Genomic DNA, 19,505 nt, shown 5'->3' with positions numbered 1-19,505 from the left:
AGTCCAATAAAAAGGTAAATAAGAGTAGTTTAGATATTACGATATTTTATCCAGTATCTTGATGCATCAGTTTGCTTGCTTGTATGAGAACAGCTAATAACAGTGATGAAAGTTAATAGGAAAAACATGTGGAGTTGGGGAACGGGTACTCATCTTTGATGACGTGGCCTCTTGTTACTGCCTAATAGCTAAAATGCTTTAGAATTCTATATTGAAAATATGCGTTGTTCAATTATGCTGTCATTGTCAATTCCCTGACAGTCCACTAAGTTAAATGGCCCTCTGGGGAGAAAGAAGACACTCAATCTTGTAGACATAAAAGTTAGCCATATATAGGCTATAGCGTCATTGAACTAAAAAAAAAAAAATCTTGTAGGCTTAGCAAATTCATTCCCCAACTTCAGGACCTCTGCCATAACTCAAGAATCTTTTACTTCAAAAATGGAAGAAAGTTAAAAAAACAACACTTCGTTGGTCCACCTTGATGATGATAAATACTGTATCTTGATTGTATCTTTTAGTGAGGAGCATATAACAGTCAGTTTCTGTATAGTTATGAAAGAGTTACTTCCCCACTTTTTAAAAATAGAGGAAGAAGCCCTTTCTAACTCTGGTTCCACAGAACACCTGTTGCAGATGCCACTGAGTCTTAAGCTTAGCTGCTATGTCCTGCCCACAGACTCAGCCGTCTGCCCCTTCTTGCTCACACCAGCCTGTATCAAATGTCAGAGTGAATATATTGGTGCTGATGTCAGAGAATCACATAACACCCAAGGAAACAAGGCCAGTCAGAATGTCTCTGCATTTTCAGAAAAGAAAACTAAAGCAAAACGGCCAAAAGATACCTTCCAAATTTTGAATATTGTCATTGAAATTCAAGGTCTCAGATAAAGTTAGAAACTCTGAGGTCAAGTGGCAGGACTCTCCAATTAAGTTAAAATATTTTTCAGTCTGTGCGTGCTCAGTTGCTCAGTCGTGTCCGACTCTGCAACCTCATGGGCTGTAGCCGGTCAAGCTCCTCTGTCCATGGGGATTTTCCAGGCAAGAATACTGGAGTGGGTTGCTATGTCTTCTTCCAGGGATTGAACCTGTATCTTGTATGTCTCCTGCATTGGCAGATGGGTTCTTTACCACTAGCCTCCACCTGGGAAACCCATTTCAGTCCAATTTTCTTCAGTATCCACTCATCTCAACTTGCAAAAAGAGTATAGTCTCACGAGGGAAGGAAGTAAATTCAATATTTATTGTATTTCTTTAAAACCGAGAGACCAAAGAAGTAAGCATCCTTCCCTCTCAGCTCAGTCATAAAGTATAGCATCTTTTGCATCCACTCACTCCCTGCACTATACCTCTCCCTCATCCCACCGTCCACTGAGTCATCAGGTCTTACCAACTTACCAAATGTCTCCAAGGTATTTCCTTAATCTACCCCATTTCTCTCCATTCCTATCTCACTGCCCTGGTTCAGGCTCATAGCAACACTCCAGAACTATTTCCAAAGATCCCTAATTCATCTCCCGACCTCACATTGCATCCCACTCCAGACTCCCCATTAGTCTTTATCAAAGCCTTAAACTCATTGTAGGTCCTCATTCAGATGCTTAAATTCCAGCAATGATTTCCCAGCTCTTTCAGAATTAACCATGAGCCTCTTATCTCTATGGCCTTTCCCGGTGGCTCTGCGGTAAAGAATCTGCCTGCAATGCAGGAGACATAAAAGGTTGGGGGTTCGATCCCTGGGTCGGGAAGATCCTCTGGAGGAGGTCATGGCAACCCACTCCAGTATTCTTGCCTGGAGAATCCCATGGACAGAGGGGCCTGGCAGCAACAGTCCATAGGGTCACAAAGAGTCAGACACTACTGAAGCAACAGCATGCTTGCATGCTCTTATCTCTGGCCCATCCCTACTCTCTGGTCTTCAACCTTCTTACTTTCTGCCACTGGCATCAAGAACCCTGCACTCAAGCTCTAATAATAGCAAACATCTAAATTACTCTTACTATGTGATTTACAAAAAAAACTTTTATTTACATAGCAGCCCTTTCATGTAGATATTCATATTATGCCCTTTCTATAGTCAGGGGACCTAAGGCACAGAGCAATTAAGTAATGGCCCAAGGCAGTCTGTCTCCAGAGTGCGTGTTCTTAAATGCATTGTGCTTCCACTTTCTAAGCAGCATCACAGCTTCTTGCCTTTGTGTGAGCATTCTTAGCATTCTCCTACTTCATGCTCCTGAGCACTACTTATCTTCCTGCAGAATTCAGTTCAACCATTCAGGAAATCCTTTCCTGACTCTTCCAGAAGGAATTAGGCACCTTTCTTGCCTACATTGTTTATCTCCTTGCATTGTAATTGCATTATCTGGTCATACATCTGTCTCCTGGACACTTCCCTCTGGGGGCAAACTGTCTTCTTCAGTTTGTATTCCCAGCTCGAGGACATGGCAGATATTCAGTAAATCTGTGTTAGCCGAATAAAGGAAAATTTGATCTTCTAGACATAAATTTTTTATACTGTTTATGTGAAAAAAAGAAAAAATACTTCAAAGAAATAATGTAATTTTACATATAAAAAGATATACCCTTGATCTGTAATTCACAGAAATAACATAATCTTCTGATACTGTAGATAATGAATAGTGAATTCATTATTTGATTAAATGGCTGAGCACTATTAACCAGTAAAGTTTTAAACAAACTTTAACTTACCTAATGGAAAACCTGAAGGGCTGATATATATCACTAAGTAAAACATAGGCGGGTACCTCTGACCATCACAAGTTTCTTCTTGAAATAATGAACATCTTATTGCTTAAGTTGAAGTCCTTTCATACATGAAGGTGAGAGGTGATAAAGAAGAAAGAGGATGGGGTTGAACTCTTGATGTAAGGGAAATATACACCAAGTCATTGTAATACATTAGTAATAGTGACATTTGTAGGTTTCAGTTGACAGTTATTCATCCACGGTTTAATCCTTTACTTTCAAGAGCCAAACTTGAAAGTCATTGCTTTTAAAATTACATTTTGTCATATCTCTGTACATTTCAGCTTTTAACATGCTGCTCTTAGTGCTTACAGATGATTGTACGATCACGTTCAGTTGAGTTTCTGTATTCATCAGGTTTAATCGTTAGCACAGCAGTGCCTTATGTTGGATTATTCATTTTCTTATTGGTGCCCTTTGTTTTCATGACATGATTGCTTTTTTATTGAGTGGAAAGTACCAGTATGCTCAAGGAGGTACTGTTTCCTGATTGAGATGTTTTTAAAAAAAGGGGGGTGGTCGAGGACCAGAAAGAAAATCCTTTAGGAATCTCTCTGAAAAGTCAGGAGAATTGTACAGTCTACATAGCTATTTGACAATAAGGCAAAGGATATTTATGTATATTGGTTAATAATTTTAATTGGCATTTATTGTAAATTAGAGATAATTTTATATAAAAAGAAACTAACAGCTGTTTCCTTATTTTGATTGTTAATTGTTTACTATTTTATGCGTTTGGTTGTCAAGCATTGTCACTTCTGGAATGCTTAATTTGTATCAGCTAAATACATGGAGACTTGGTAGCGGCAGTGTGCTGCTGTGGATAAAACACTGAGCAGTGGCTAAGGAAGGAGACCTGGCTTCCAGACTCTGAAAAGACTCCACCTGGCGATACTTTGGGCCATGACTTTGGACTTCTGAACGTAGTACTCACATTAGGGGATAAGACACAAAAGTCTTTAGGGTCCATTTACATGTAATGTTTTATGATCATATAATCATAAAAGTTTTCACCGACATGACATTTTTGTAATTCATTTAGCATTGGAAAAGAAAAATTTAGCATATCATAAAATAGAACTAAATGAGAAGAGGAAAAGTTCATAACAATGTTTAATTATTCTATACCAATACCATTGCTTTACAACTATTTGTTTTTGAAAATACTTATCAAAATTTTCTTGGCTGACTTTCTTATCTACCAAGTAGACTACTCTGCAGTTCTTACTCAATGATTTAAAATATCGATGAGAAGTGGTTAAAAATTCAGTTTAAAAGATTTGGCTTTGACAAGTTTCCCTTTTTTTGGCCTAACAAAACACAACTTCAGAATCAATATTCAAGAAAAGGAGATTACCATTTAGTTACTCTCAAACAAAACTTTTTTGTTAGTATAAAAATATAGTTTTATATTACTTTTTAAAAATTTGTTAAGCAGCCTATGAATAAAAGCTAAGTTAACAGTTGGATTCTTTTGCAGTATTATGTTAGTTTCAGTTGTTCTCAATAAAAATTCTGAGCGCATTTTCAATTTTACCTTGGGAGTTCACCCAAAACATAAATAAAGATCCAACAGCATTGCTTTATTACTATCTATGCAATTCAGTGACAGTGATATTTTTAACCCAAACCAAGGTTATCTAGATTTATTAAAAGAAAAAAAAAAAAATACTGTCCTCTAGTTGGATAACCTACAGCACGTGATAATCAGCCACTGCCAAGAAAATCAGTGTCCACTTCCCAAATACAAGCCCTGGCAGGTTGTAGATCAAGTGATACCTTGACACCATTCTGTAGAGGCCATGTTGAAATGAGAGAGGCAGGTGAGAGAAGACAAGTGGATGTTATAGGCTAAGTCAGGACACCATCTACTTTCAGCCCCTTTGGTTTGAATTAATTCTTAAGGACTTTGATTTCCAGAAGGAAAAACAAAATTTCAAATTGTAACTTCCCCAGAGAGTGTTTCAGCAGATTTTAGAGCCTTTTGTATATCAGTGATTTCTGACCTCACAAATTGGATCCTTTTTATCCCCTTTCTATTGTATTCAGTAAAGCAATGTGAAAATTGGTCTCTTCACTCATATCCCACTGATTTAACCTAAGAGTGTGATTAATAATAAAATTTTGGTCTTTTTTAATATTGATTCACGCAGTTAACATTTCCTCCCTAAATTATTCGTTTTAGTCAAAGTTTGCCTTTTTTCTCTCAGCATTTTTTTTTCCTCGCACAGTGTTGGTTTCTCTCTTTCCCGCTTTTGGCATCACCATAAGATTTTATTTGGAGATAATACAGAAGCTCTTTTCAAAATCATTAGTGATATGAAACTGCATCAATAGACAGCAGATCCTGACGGAGGGATGTGGTTAAAAAACCCCTCTTGGAAATCAATGTTTTACCTACCGGGGACTTTTTGAGGCTTCAAGGCTTTCGGCCAAGAGTATAATATGCTGTTTTTAGAAAAACCTTTGCCAGTCTTACATTTTAGTTAGGCTTATATAGTATGTTTCACTTGAATTTCAGTTCTAAGTGTACAGTCATGAAAGTCTCATATTTGAAAGATCAAATATATTCCTTTAGTTTATGTGAAAGGAAACTCAGGGGCTTCCCTCGTGGCTCAGAGGTAAAGAATCTGCCTGTGATGCAGGGGACCCAGGTTCGATCCCTGGATCGGGAGGATCCCCTGAAGAAGGGAATGGCAATGCAGTCCAGTATTCTTTCCTGGAGAATCCATGGACAGAGGAGCCTGGCGGGCTATCGTCCATAGAGTTGCAGAGAGTCGTACACGACTGAAGCAACTGAGCAGCACACAAAGGAAGCTATTGTACCAAAACCTGTATAAATAGGTTCAATTTGTCATCTGCAGTGTGTTCATTAAGGATTCACTCAGTTCATTCATTATTGCTGCATTTCAGCTATAGTAACTGAACATAATATCTACTTGGTAAACTGTCTTACTAAACACTATGCCTTCCTTTCACAATTTTTTGACCTTAGACTCCACTTACAATCTCTAGTTATGACAAAGAACTAGTTTGCTGTATTTGTACTGTAAGATGGGGAAAAAAATCCCTGCTGTATTAGGTTATGATGATATAATAATATTATATTATCAGTCATATCCTACTCTTTGTGATCCCATGGACTGTAGCCCACCAGGCTCCTCTGTCTGTGGGATTTTCCAGGCAAGAATACTGGAGTGGGTTGCCATTTCCTCCTCCAGGGGATCTTCCTGTCCCAGAGATCAATCGAACCTAAGTCTCCTGCATCTCATGCATTGGCAGGCAAATTCTTTACCACTGAGCCACCTGGGCAACCCATGGTAATAATAGTAAATCTAAATATGTGGTCAATTTCCCTATTCAAACATGATAACATTAATTTACATAGCAATCATGTAAAGGAAACCTTTGGTATGAAGCAGCTTGGAGAAAACTGTAAAATCATGGAGCAAAAGTTTTGCTCATGCAGTAATTTGGAAAAAATACTTTAGAGGCAGATATTCAGAATAATAAAATAACCAAGAAAAATACATGATGTTCGAGTTACTTTAGGGAAGATGTTGTCCTTGGAAAGTCAGTGAATCCCCACATTGCAGGATTGTGGTGAAAATTAAATGAGATCTTCGATACAAGGCATCATTGAGCACGCTTTCTGCCCCAGAGTAAGTGCTTGTTAAAAAATGTTGGCTCTTGTTAGTATTACAATTATCTATATTCTTGACTTCCTAAGCAAAAAATAAAGCTTGGTTTAATCTAGTCCCAGTAATATTTATGAAATGTGCAGGGTGTGAGTAGTGCTCTACTAGGCTTCACCAAGACAGATGCCTGCCACAGCCCCTACCCTAGACGGTGGGAGTAGAGAGGAGATATTAATAAATCCCAGACAGAAAGGGAGCGCAGTGCAGTGCAGTGCAACACGTTTCGCTCAAACATTATCATCTTCTGATGTGTTTGCAGCAGTTGTGTAAATGTTAAAACCACAAGTAATTATTCTTTCTCTTCTGTCACGTTCTCTCTAATTTGAACTGTCTCAATATTTTTGTTTAGAAAAATGACTGAAAGAATGAGCAATTGTGTCAATAATGAAGACACCCCCTCATTTTTTAGCAAAGAGACAGCCCCCAAATCGCAAGAAGTGAACAATTAAGTGAGTCATAAATCTATCTATCATTCATTGTTAAATGGAACTTTTTTTTTAAGATAGCAAGGTTCCATCTCATTTTTATGGTGCAATGAAAAACTATCCCTTCAGTAAGACAATCCTCAGAACAGAACGATATTTTGTGTGTCTTTGTGCCCTGGAAACATCAGATTGTCAACTTTTTTCTTATTTGCAAATGGAGCCTTTATTCTAAGAGAAGGGAAGATTCATGGATGCATTCTAAATCTGAAACATCTGGCTTTGGTAATAATGTAGTTCAAGCAGCTTGTGCTTTGGATTCAAATCAAAGCTCTCCCACTTACTGACAAGCCTTAGAAACTCCCGGAACCTCAGTTTCCTCATCTGTCAAAAATCGGGATGAGAATGCCTGACCCACATGACTCTCAGGAAAGAAATGAGAGTGGTCTGCCAACACAAACCTGTTTTATGACACAGACTCCAGTCTTTGGAAGAATAACTTAGTACCCAGTAAAATTTCTTTACCTCTGCCTCACAATCCAGAGGCTACTGTATGTGCTGAATGTTTAAAGTTCTAGTTGGCAGATAGACTGTTAATTTCTCAAAAGATTCCAAACAGAACCAAGAAACATCAAGGACGAGTAGGGTCAATAGCAAATTCATGAAGGTCTGGTTCATCATCAGGGTGACCTAGTCAAGCTAAAGAGACTAGTCTCTTTTTAGAATGTCTGCTGCCCTCCAACTGGTACAAGCAAGAATAGTCTTGGCTTGGGTGTATTCTTGGGGTATTTTTCTAAGAATACACCACAAAAGACACTGAGGTTTCACAGGAGTTTCTTCTCAGTCTGACATTATGCATTATTATATTGTTTCCCTAAGAAACCCCCAGATAGAGTGGAGACTTGATTTTTACTTTTAAGAATCTGTAATCAGGAGTCTTTAGCTGGATAAGAATCAGAAATCTGATTTGCCCCCATTCTGCAGTAGGCATATTGAAATTTTCATTATTCCCAGATTTCTGACCTCTAAATGTTTTGTGGTTGCCTTTTCCCTTAGAGCCATCCCATGAAAAAGATCTCCTTTCCCCTCCAAAAAAAGAAAAAAAAACCTGATTGTGATTTACAACAGCTGGATAACTTAGAGTTGCTGTTGCTTTTAACAGCGTTTCAAGCATTCAGGGCAAAGTGAATGTAAGACTGAAGACTAGAAGGTCATAATTTTTTCCACTAAAAACTATTTTAGGTGTCTTTCTTACAGTAGAGCCATGGGTTATATGAGCCAGTTTACTGTTTACAATTAAAATTTCATGAAAAGATGTAGGTTTATTTGCGACACAAAACAATGTCCTGACATTGGAAACTAACTTAAAACTTTTTAAAAGTCAAATGTAAAAGTAATTGATAGTAGTGAACATTATTGGGCTTCCCTAATAGCCCAGTTAGTAAAGAATCCGCCTGCAATGCAGGAGACCCCAGTTTGATTTCTGGGTCAGGAAGATCTGCTGGAGAAGGGATAGGCTACCCACTCCAGTATTCTTGGGCTTCCCTTGTGACTCAGCTGGTAAAGAATCCAGCTGCAATGCAGGAGACCTGGGTTCGATTCTTGGGTTGAGAAGATCCCCTGAAGAAGGGAAAGGCTACCCACTGCAGTATTCTGGCCTGGATAATTCCATGGGGTCACAAAGAGTCAGACACGACTGAGCAACTTTCACTTCAGTGAACATTATTATATATGTAACATCTTTAGTTTAACAAGATTGTATGCTGTAAATGTTTTCAGAATTGTTCTGTTGAAAGAAAAAAAAAAAAAAAAACCTAAGTGGGAAAAACATTTGGCTGAAGTAAAAACAGAAAATCAATACATCAGAGGTTTAGCTCTATGTTCAACTTAATGTTTTCCTGTGGCAATTTGCTCAAATTCCCAAAAATAAAATACCATTAACAAAGTACTAAACAAAGTAATTTCTATAAGCTATATGTTAGAAATTCTTTTTTAGATACCTAATAGTGGATACTATAAGATACTGGGCATTTTCCTATCATGTTGAGTGGTTTTGATGATGAAGTTGGTCTCTGAAATAGATGGTCGGTAGGTAAACATCTTTACCCTGTATTACAGGGGAGAAGATTATTGACTAAAATATTTCAGAATCTACCTTTAAAAGCATACTTAATCATCCGCTCAAAATAGCACACTGAAAGTTAAACAGCTTCTCTGGCATTTAGTGTAGCTAAACCCAATATTTCCTATTTGTAAATATTTATTTATCCAGAAGGAGACTAGAAACATGGTTTGGAACGTTGCCCCTTATGTAAGTCCAGTGTCTTTTGAACCAGAATTGCTATTTTTGACGCCCAAATTGACCATGTTCCACATCACCTCTGACTTAGGAGGCCCCTTTTTTAAAAATATTTGTTTTATTTTGACTCTGCCGGGTCTTCGTTGTGGCCCGCAGAATCTTTGTTTCGGCGGGCGAACTCTTGGTTCCAGCATGTGGGATCGAGTTCTCCGACCAGGGATCGGACCCGGGCCCCCTGCGTTGGGAGCATGACATGTTAACCTCTGCACCAGCAGGGAAGACCCTTAGGGGCCCCTTTGAGTCTCACGTCCCTGGTCTCCCACTTTGTTTCCTCTCTTCGTGTTCCTGGAATTTTAGGATGAGATTGGATAGAGAAGGGTTTTCAGAGTCTCTGAGTACACCCCCGTTCGGAGGAGCAGGTCTGTGCTGTGCTTCAGAGCGTGGGCTCTGGACATACTGCTGGGTTCAAACCATGGCTTAACCAACTGATAGCTGTTTGCCGTTGGGCAAGTCACGGGATCTTTCTGTTCTTCAGCTTTCTATTTATGTAACCCAAGGATACTCTTAGCACCTCACCGGGTTGTTGTTGTGAGGATGAAAGGTGCTTTATATCCGTGTGTAATAGCCAGCACACTGCATAGGCGCATGTACTGTTCTGGGTACGTACTGTGGCTGCATGATGTTAATGCGCTTGGTCATTCATACGATATAAAATGCTTGCCGTTGTTAATACTGCGTGGTCGTGTTGGTGATGGCTGCCTCGGGAGAGTACGTGGGAGTCTGATTCAGATGACTTTTATGCTTCTCTCACACTAATGAAATCATTGCTTAGCGTGTGAAAAACCAAGGTGCAGTATAGTTGAAGAAACTCTAATGGAGACCTCATGACGAGGAACTGCATTTATCTGCTTAATCTGCCTTTGTCCTCATCGCCCATCTGCCTTGTAAATCTTGCAAGGCTGCCGCTTCACTCAGACCTCATTCCTCATGTGCTCCCTGGCAGATGCGTCCTAACTAGCTCCCTCACAACAGTCTCACCCTTTAATGCCTCCTTTCTGCTGCCACTCTTGCTTTTCTCTCAACACACAGCTAACGATGCCGCTTCCTACTCACAAACAACTTTGGCTGTTCTTTATCTATGGTATAAAGTTTAGTAAAAGTTTAGTATCAAGTCTCCAGTATTAAAGTTAACATGACCCAAGAGGCTTGTGTTAGCCAAGCCTACTTTCCCAGCTTCTGAAAACTGCATCCCCTGAAATGACCTATATTTCGCCTTCACAGGAATCCTTATCCTTCTCAAACACAGTCATGACTCTGAGATCTATCATGAATTCCCTCTCTCCAGGAAGCCTCCCTCCGAACCATCTAGTAAAATCCAGTGCACTCTTAATTGCCACCCTTCTACCATTCTTTTTCCTAGGAAAGCATGCAGCCCAACTTTTGGTAGAAAGTTCTGTGTGAGTAAATTGTTACTGAAATTCATCTTGACATAGAGACAACCCATGACAGTAGACACTTGTCAGTGTGGAAGAAAAGATCCAGCATCTCCGAGTTTTCTTCTTCATTAGGGGGAAGTTCTACTTTATTTGATTCTGTTGCTTACATTTAACTAAGGTAATGTGCTAGGAAATGATTAACAGGTGCAGCAGATGAAAAAAGAAGCTTCAGTTAGCTCTCTATTAACAAATTTAGTAGGTGGGCACTTGCATGATTTTCTGATTTTTATCTTATGTGGTTGGTAAGCAGTTTGTCTCAGCGGTATACTTGGTCATCACCTTGATGTTTGAAATTACCGAGTTACACATTACATTTTCAGTTCTTATCCCGTGTTCCCTCATGACTTGTAGTGCCATTTCTGAATAATTTTAATTTTTCCAGCATAATCGTCTATGTGTTTTGTGAGCATTTGAAACACGTAATAGATGAGTGTTCTGTGTAGTATTAGCCTCTAATTGCGCAGCATTTGGGGGGAGAGTGAGTTCAAGGTGGATTAAGGTTGTCTGAAAGGTATCATGAGAGCCCTGGGCCTTAGCTGATCCTTAAAAATGAATTTTGAGTTGAACAGGAAGTCATACACTGCCAGTTACTGACCTGCTAGAGCAAAGACTCAGATGTATTCAGAGGATAGTGAGTTTGGCCATGGCCATTGGAAGTTAGGTTAGATACACAGAGCAGGTCAAACTGTGTCCAGCTCTGAGAGCCAAGCCAGGGCACTGACCCACTAGAGTTAAGTATGATCTGAAAAAGGAACATGAGGGGAACACATGTATACCTGTGGCGGATTCATTTCGATATTTGGCAAAACCAATACAATATTGTAAAGTTTAAAAATAAAATTTTTTAAAAAATAAAATAAAAAGGAACATGAGAGAAGCAGCATTGGAGAAAGATTTTTTTATATAGAACATCTTGGGAGTGTACATTAGCTTTATTATCACACATATGCATGGAAGTTTGCATACAGCTTCAAGGAGCAATCTTCCTGCAGCCCATCATTGTAAGGCCTGCTGAAAAACCCTTCAACTAGAGACCAGGAACCCAAACAGCAGGTTATGGAAAGACCTAGGCAGATGGCAGTGAAACCTTAATGTAGGATGGTGGCAGTGAAAATGGAAAGAGGCCTTTTTGAAGAAAAATTGACAAGATTTGGTAACTAATTAAATATGGAGTTGAAAGAGGCAGGGGGGAACAGTCAAAAGATGACAACTTGAGAGACTACAGAAAAAATGGTGCCGATGAAAAAGGTTAACCTTGGTCCATGAGAACTAGTTTCTGTTTTGTGCTGATTAGTTTTATATGCTTGTATTTATAATTTAAAGTCTAGGAGGAAAAAAATGAAGTGAAAAGACTCATAATGTCTAAACATCCAAATAGAAAGTTTCAGAACTTCGGGCTCAAAGAGAGCTCCACATTCAGCTGAGCTCTGTTTCACTTTGCTGAAACAAGGCAAAGTGTCCTCCTTGCAACATCATCAGCCAGAAATATGTTCTTTGAATTTACAACTTCTTAAAATAGGAGTCAATTAAAAAAAAAAAAAATAAGTAGAGCAAGTGTTTTCAAGTTAACTGGAGAGAAAAAAAAAATTTTTCTGCTAACACTACATTTGAAGTTCTGTATATTTACACTAGTTTTAATATGAGTGTTTAGAAATTTGTAACCCAGCGAGGTGGCTTCTATTATCCTTGATATAGATTACATTGTGAATGCTCAAATTGTTTTATGTGAAACAATATTTTTTATCAAATGAAACTATAAAACAGGCGAACTCTAAAGTTGGTCTGCTCTTCATTTTCTTATAATCTGTAATCAGGAAATCCATTCACTCGTGCTTTATAATTTTTGTGCTTTTAAGTGGTCAGGGGAATGTGACATCTGCATGCAGCCCCATCCAAATTGATCATCGTCCCAGGCAGAGGGTAATTTTCAAACGTAGCATGAAGAGAGGTGGAATCTATATCTCAGAAGTTTATTGAAGGGTAGCATTTCCCACCTCCCGACCCTGACTTTGAAAGAGACCATTCCGTTGGGTGAATTTATCTTAAGGTAAGACAGCAGCCTCAACAGAAGGCCACAGCGCCCGGAGTGAGGAGGAGGCCACAGTTTCCGAGCCGGTTTAAATGCAGGCTCTTCTTAGCAGTAAACCGCACGAATGTATTCATCATTGATTTTCAAATGATAGGTTTCTATATCACTGGTTTAGGATCCACAGCCTCGCATTCCTGAATCTATATTATGCCAAAAGAATAACAACTTGGTGGCTGGAAACAGAAATGGTTATTATATGGCTCCAAAATGCTAGCTGGCACAATATGCTAAAAACAGCAGAAATTCACCGGTAAAAGGCAGAATTTATTTGTTCTCAAAAATAACTTTTATGCTCTAAAAATATGAATTTAAGAAGTGTCATCCTGGTTCAAAATATTTTACCTTCAGTATGTAAACACCTTAAAATATGTGACTAATCTTCTAAAATGGCATAATTTCCAAACAAGAGGAAATATTCCAAGAGGAAAAATAGAATGCTTTTCAAATCTTTTTTTTTTTTTAAGTTTTAAGGCATTTATTAGGTGAAAACCTAAAATATATGTTTGCTTTTTATCTACTCCCCCCGCCCCCCACCTACTGCTGCCCCAAATCATTGTTTAAAATGTGGGCAAAAGGCTTTGTTGGAATTTCTCAGAACTCACTCTAGAAAAAAAATTTTTTTTCTTAATAAAAAAAAAGCTTTTCTCAGAGCCTTCATGCAGCATTTCCATTTTCGCACACTGGCCCAGTGCTCGTCATATCACAGGACAACACATTTCATAAAGTGGTTTTACTTCCTTTTAGCAAAATAACTCCTCCATGCAAACCAGTATCGGCATCTACCAAGCCTGGGTTTTAGTTTCTTCTGATCTGTTCAAGCTTCATTGCACTGCTTAACTGACTTTTTTTTCCCCCCTTTCTTTTGAAATTACCCAGCTAATTTTCCATTTGATTGTTTATTTAAACCAGATCTCACACAGGCTTAATAGATAAGTGACATAGGCATTCAGCATATCTGTCAGTCTGAGCTTCGGCTGACAGGAAAGAAGAGTGCAAACTTTGTCTCGGTTTTCTCACTCTGTTTTTATCCCATGGAATCTATTAATTAAAGCGAAAGCCCTAGCATAGTCACAATAATGATTCAGTAAGACACATTAAATATAAAAGTCCTCTGAGCATTCTGTCTTATCAAGTGTCTTTCTACATGAACATACCCTCTGTATTTCTAGCCAAAAAAGGTAAATGTGTTTGTTCCTTGTAATCACTTTTGCCACAGAAAACTGTCCAAATTAACTGTGCAAATTTCTTCTCGGCTTTTGGCATCATTAGTTGGCTTCAGAGAATATAGCTAATTTTCTGGAAGTTTTATTACAGAAGAGCAGCTTATATACAAATTCAACCAACATTTCTTAAGCAGCTACTTTATACTTGATACGTTTTGCCAGGAGGGGATTGTTTGTTTTATTTTGTGGGTTTTTTCCTCCAGTAAGGTGGAGAATGTTATGCATAATCCAATTGACAGATTTAATCTTGTAGTTATTTGTTATACATTCAGCCTGTTTATTCATGCATAAAATAAGACAAGTAAAATGAAAGGGATATGAAGAATCAGTATGCTCTAAACATTATTAAAGTTGTGTGTGTGCATGCTCAGTCATGTCTGACTCTTGGCAACCCCATGAACTGTAGCCTGCCAGGCTCCTCTGTCCATAGGATTTCCCAAGCAAGAATACTGGAGTGGGGTGCCATGCCCTCCTCCAGGGGATCTTCCTGACCCAGGGATTGAAACCTCTCCTGCATCTCCTACATTGGCGGGCAGATTCTTTACCACTGCGCTACTTGGGAAGCCAAAACAGTGTACCTCAAATAGATTCTAATTCAAAAGATGTGCCCAAAAATATCTCCTGAAATATACTGGGGCTTTGCCTTCCTAATTCCTCACTGTATCTCGGGTCATCACAGAAATTTCCAGACTGGATCACACTATCAGGCATTCCTGAAATATTCCAATGCTAGTAGAACTCTCTGTCCCCTTAAGGGCCTGTGTTCCCTCTGCTCTGCAGCCTTCAGGGGTCTGCATTTCCACCATTTAAAACCAAGACACATAAGCCTGGAATTCACAGGCTAACCTCCATTGGGCTCCACAGCCCAGCCCTCCATATTCCTTCAGAATCTCTGCCTCTTCTCTCATGGGTTCCCTTCTCACCGGGATCCTCACAGAGTCTCTGGCCGTCCTCTGTAAATCGCCACAGTGGCCCTTTCCTAGTGCCCGGTCACAAGACCAGAGATCTTTTTGTCTCCTCTGTTTTTTCAGGACCCACATCAGTTCTTGCCTCTTCCGTGAATCTCGTTCGGATAATCTCTTCCCTGCTGGGAAACGAGTGGCCCTTAATCTGGATTCCTCTGTGGCACCTCACCCCAGGCTGCCCCATCTTGGTGTGTACGTACCGTACACGTCCGTATCGGATTGCCACAAAGGACTGCAAGGGCCTTGGAGGCCCGGGGCCTTGTCTCTGCTGCCCCACAGAGTAGCACACAGTTATCATTCGTCCTGGGGTCATAGGTGCTGGGGTTTTGCCGTAATGATAATGATGACAGCAACGATGAGGTTTGACTGTCTCCTTTAGAGAGCCCCAGAAAACAGCTGTCTGGGCTTCCAGCAAGGGTTGTTGAATTGGCCTGGGTGGTTTCTCCGATTCTCCAGTCAGAGACGGTGGAGGAAACAGGGACTTCCGGTTCAGCTCAGGTTGCATCAGCTGCCTCTGCACCTCTGCCGGTCACAGGCCAGTGTATTTTGAGTTCTGAGAAATGGACACCTTCAGATAGCCGTTTGTCTGCTAATGGGAGGGGGAGAACTAAACATCAGAGACCCAAGAAAAACCTTTCAGGACAGTTCCCACTCGCTGGCTACTCCTGTGCCCGGGGCATCAGCCCTTTAGTGGAGGCCTCACTCCCTCCTTTCAGCTCCTGAGGAGGAGGCCTGCTTTCTGAAGTTCTCCGTGAGCAAGAGAGCAGGGCTTCAGGTTCGTCCACTGAGCCTCGTGAGGGAAGCAGACCAGAGAGAAAAAAGCCATAGGGAGAAATCGCTCAGAGAAAAGGGGAACTGAAGAGCAAAGGGTGTGAGAGGCTGCTACGCCTCCCGCATGTCCTAGAAACTATAGCCTCGCTGGTGTGTCCTTTCTTCACTTAAGGACACACAGACACACAAAATAAAACCCAAATCGTTGAACCGAAAGAGTGAGTCATGCCAGCCAGGCCTCCGCTGAGCTAGTCAATTAAAGTTCAAGACCAATTCGGTGCTTTTCTTAGGCCCTGAAAGACTGTCTTGACTTTCGTCCCAACTTTTTTCTAATAGAAAAAAAATAAATAAAAGTATATGCTGGCTTCCGGACAAGTTGATGTCTCTTAGGTTTCTTCTCATTAGGAGTTTTTAATCTTCCTTCAGCGGCATTTTAAAGAACTGATTGGGTTACTCCTGAGGAGGTTGTCAGTCATCCTGTGAACTTTGCATGTACGTTATTGTCTCACCCTGTTAATGCTTTCTTCATCGTCTCATGTAGTGTATGCTCTAGAAACATTTCGTGAGTCCGGATTTTTTTTTTCCTGAGTGCTCTCATTGTTTTCTTTTAACAGGGAACGGGTATGGCAATCCCCGAAACTCACCAGGTCTGCTGGTCTCACCTGGTAACTTGAACAAGAATATGCAAGCGAAATCTCCTCCCCCCATGAATTTAGGGATGAATAACCGTAAACCAGACCTCCGAGTTCTTATTCCACCAGGCAGCAAGAATACAATGCCATCCGTGGTAATGTGAAATTCCATGTTAAATAAATGTTGATAATGTTTTGTATACGTTTTGCTGTTTTTGTATTTGTCTGACTTGATGGGTTACTTGCATGTTCCCAGAAAATCAACATGTCAGTGCTGTTGCTGCAGCCCTGTTTGGATTTAGCTCTTATTTCTGGTAACTGGTTTGCATTTCCCTTTTCCATGGGAAAAAAAAAAAAAGAACCAACATCTAATAAACTCCATTATCGGGCTGGTGTTCTGGGGCAAAGAAAACATTTCCTTTTAAGGCCCCCAATTTATAATTAGAAAAAAAATCATTACCTAGTACTCTGCTTATGGGATGTATGATTTGACCAATGGTAGAACCAAACTCACAGAGTGAGGTATTTCATAAGATTTTTACAGGATTGAACTAAATAAGTATGTTCTTAAGGTGCTGACAGTGAAAAATCTTTTTCATAATTTCTAAATGAACTCTCTCCCGTTAATTGGCATTTCTTCTCTTAGGTATATTGCAGTGATAATGTTTAATACATCACATGCCTGTGCAGTGCCTCAGTTCTCCTTTCCAAATATGTGTTTAATGCCAGTAATTACCTCTCAAAAACAAATTGTCTTAAAATTCTAGGCAATTGAGAACAAAGGTTATATTTTCCATCAAAAAAAAAAAGTTGTGACACTTATAAGAATAAATATGAAATATAAATAATATCCCTGGAAGCTATCATTTTTCCTTCTCCTGGGTCTGAAGGACTAAGGTGAAGATAAATCTGTGGGCCCAAATTCAACAACAAAGAGACTCACATCCATGTTCTCCAAATTAGCTTTGCTTAAGAGCGAGAGAACATTTAAAACCAAGATTCAGTAGACAAATTTAGATCATTCTGCAAACACATTTTTTTTTCTTTCTCTGCTCTGTGGCAAGCTTCAGGGTAAAACGGTCCTGCAAGCTGATTAGTTTATTATGGCACAGTGCAGATTAATTTTGAATATCAACCCCCCAAAATTCACATAATATGCAACATTCTCTTTGGAAAAGGCTGGGGCTAATAAATAAAACCTCCCACAGGCCATCACCAAGCAGTTTGGGCCACGCATGGCAGGCTGTCTCTATCAGCAGATTGATTCCAAGTGCCTTAAAACTGATGCTTTCTCAGGGATCCCATGAGCTGTGGGTCAGGTCTCTGTCAGTGCTAGCTACGTGCAGTTGCCCCTTCCTCCAGCAAGTGCACTTTCAAAGTACCATCTTTTTTTTTCTCAAAATGTGGTGGTGAAATAATGAAGGTTGAAACCCTGACCTGTGCTGAAAACTGGATAGATTGTCTTCAGGTTGGAGACAAACCGCTCATTAAAGGAAACAAAGAATATCTTTGTAAGGAGTTGTCTTTAGAGTCTGGGTTTTAAAGCTGTTTAAACTGTCATGCCTGTCAGAAGATGCTTTTCCTTTTGTTGAAAAGATTTTGCCCAAGTATAAATATTTACAGACACTAATTAATAAAACTCCTTCCCCATGCTCTCAGTCTGAGGATGTCGACCTGCTCTTGGTAAGTGGTGAGGGCACATCCCTTCAGTGCTACGTGCCAGGAAAAACCCAAAGCCGCCGTTAGGCGAGAGGTGGCAGCAGTAACATGGAGAGATTTGGGGAGTTAGTGTGTGTCAACACTGATTATTTAGAAATCATTTCAAGTATCACTTACAGGTGAAATACCAGGTTATCTATTTTTCTGTTTTACCCTCTGTAAGTGAAGGCCCATGTTTTCAGTGTATTTTTGGATTTAATTTATAGTACAATTGTAACAAACAAATGTCCTCAGTTATTTAAAGCCACAAAGATACTTATTTTTCTAAGAATTAAATTCTCACGATATTTAAGTGTATATGAATTTTTAATCTCCTTGCTCTAAGGAATTAAATATACACGTAAGCTGTTTTACCATGTAGTTTGAGGGAAGTTTTAGAAGAATCTGAAAAAAAGTGGTCAGAGCACCACCTGCTGGTCAAAACATGGCATGAACCCTCTACCCATCTGCTTTGCTATATATACAACTGAACATAAAAACCACCGTGGTTGATTTTAATTTTTTTTCAATTTGCATTTGAATAAAAACTGAAACAATGGAAGTACAGTATACATATTTCATCAGTTTTCAACATAGTCTGTTTTTACCCATAATAAAGCTATGGTACTTGTTACTAGTTCAGTTGCCTAGGAGATACTGATGTAATGGGTTACTATGGCAACAGCTGGTCTCTTGAAGGATTGTAAATGATAGGGTTGGCAGAGTTCATAGAGACACATGTTAAATGATTAATTTCATGAGATTTGTACCAAGTTATCGCTTTATGTGCAAAACTAATACTGAAATCTAGTGTTTTTAAGTTTAAAAAAAAATCTATTCCATAATATCTTTTTATTTACTTTAAAAGAATCAAAGGATAAATAACTCCCAGTCTGCTCAGTCATTGGCTACCCCAGTGGTTTCCGTAGCAACTCCTACTTTACCAGGACAAGGGATGGGAGGATATCCATCAGCCATTTCAACAACATATGGTACCGGTGAGTAGTTTTGCCATGTTCGAATAATATATTAAATACTTTCTATTAAAAAGCAAAATGAAAATGATATTACCTATTAGTCTGTTAGGAAGCTTTATTTAGTACCTGTGGTGTTCAGATCATTATACCATTACCTATTCATTACTAAGACAAAGTGAATATCCACATGATTCTTTCTTAGTGACCAAAAGTTTTGTTAACCCAACCTGAATTCAACATAGAAGAACAATTTCAAGGAAAATGAGCTGTTAATTTTTTTTTTTTTTGATGTAATACTGAAGCTGAAGCTCCAATACTTCGGCCAGAGCTAACTCATTGGAAAAGACCCTGATGCTGGGAAAGATGGAGGGCTTGGAGGAGAAAGGGGGAACAGAGGATGAGATGATTGGATGGCATCACCAATTCAATGGACATGAGTTTGAGCAAACTACAGTAGATAGTGAAGGAC

General features: G+C 39.3%; 1 protein-coding gene across 50 annotated transcripts in view; it reads left to right on the top strand.

Moving 5' to 3' along the window:
* The window catches only part of MEF2C (myocyte enhancer factor 2C), a 179,155-nt gene that overhangs the window by 147,954 nt on the left and 11,696 nt on the right, over positions 1-19,505 (top strand). For 27 of the 50 annotated variants that reach the window (XM_086413007.1, XM_086412966.1, XM_086412977.1 and 24 more), the window contains 3 exons: positions 16,344-16,516; positions 18,021-18,044; positions 18,928-19,057. In XM_086413007.1, the coding sequence (XP_086269133.1) occupies positions 16,344-16,516; positions 18,021-18,044; positions 18,928-19,057 (327 nt within the window). The remainder of the gene's footprint in view (positions 1-16,343; positions 16,517-18,020; positions 18,045-18,927; positions 19,058-19,505) is intronic. The other 23 variants (XM_086413011.1, XM_086412995.1, XM_086412989.1 and 20 more) reach the window with 1 other exon arrangement.

The sequence above is a fragment of the Bos grunniens genome, chromosome 7, assembly GCF_055505025.1.
Source record: "Bos grunniens cultivar Pamir isolate PY7600 chromosome 7, Bosgru_T2T1.0, whole genome shotgun sequence".
NCBI classification, from domain to species: domain Eukaryota; kingdom Metazoa; phylum Chordata; class Mammalia; order Artiodactyla; family Bovidae; genus Bos; species Bos grunniens.
This window is presented reverse-complemented; position numbering and strand designations above follow the sequence as displayed.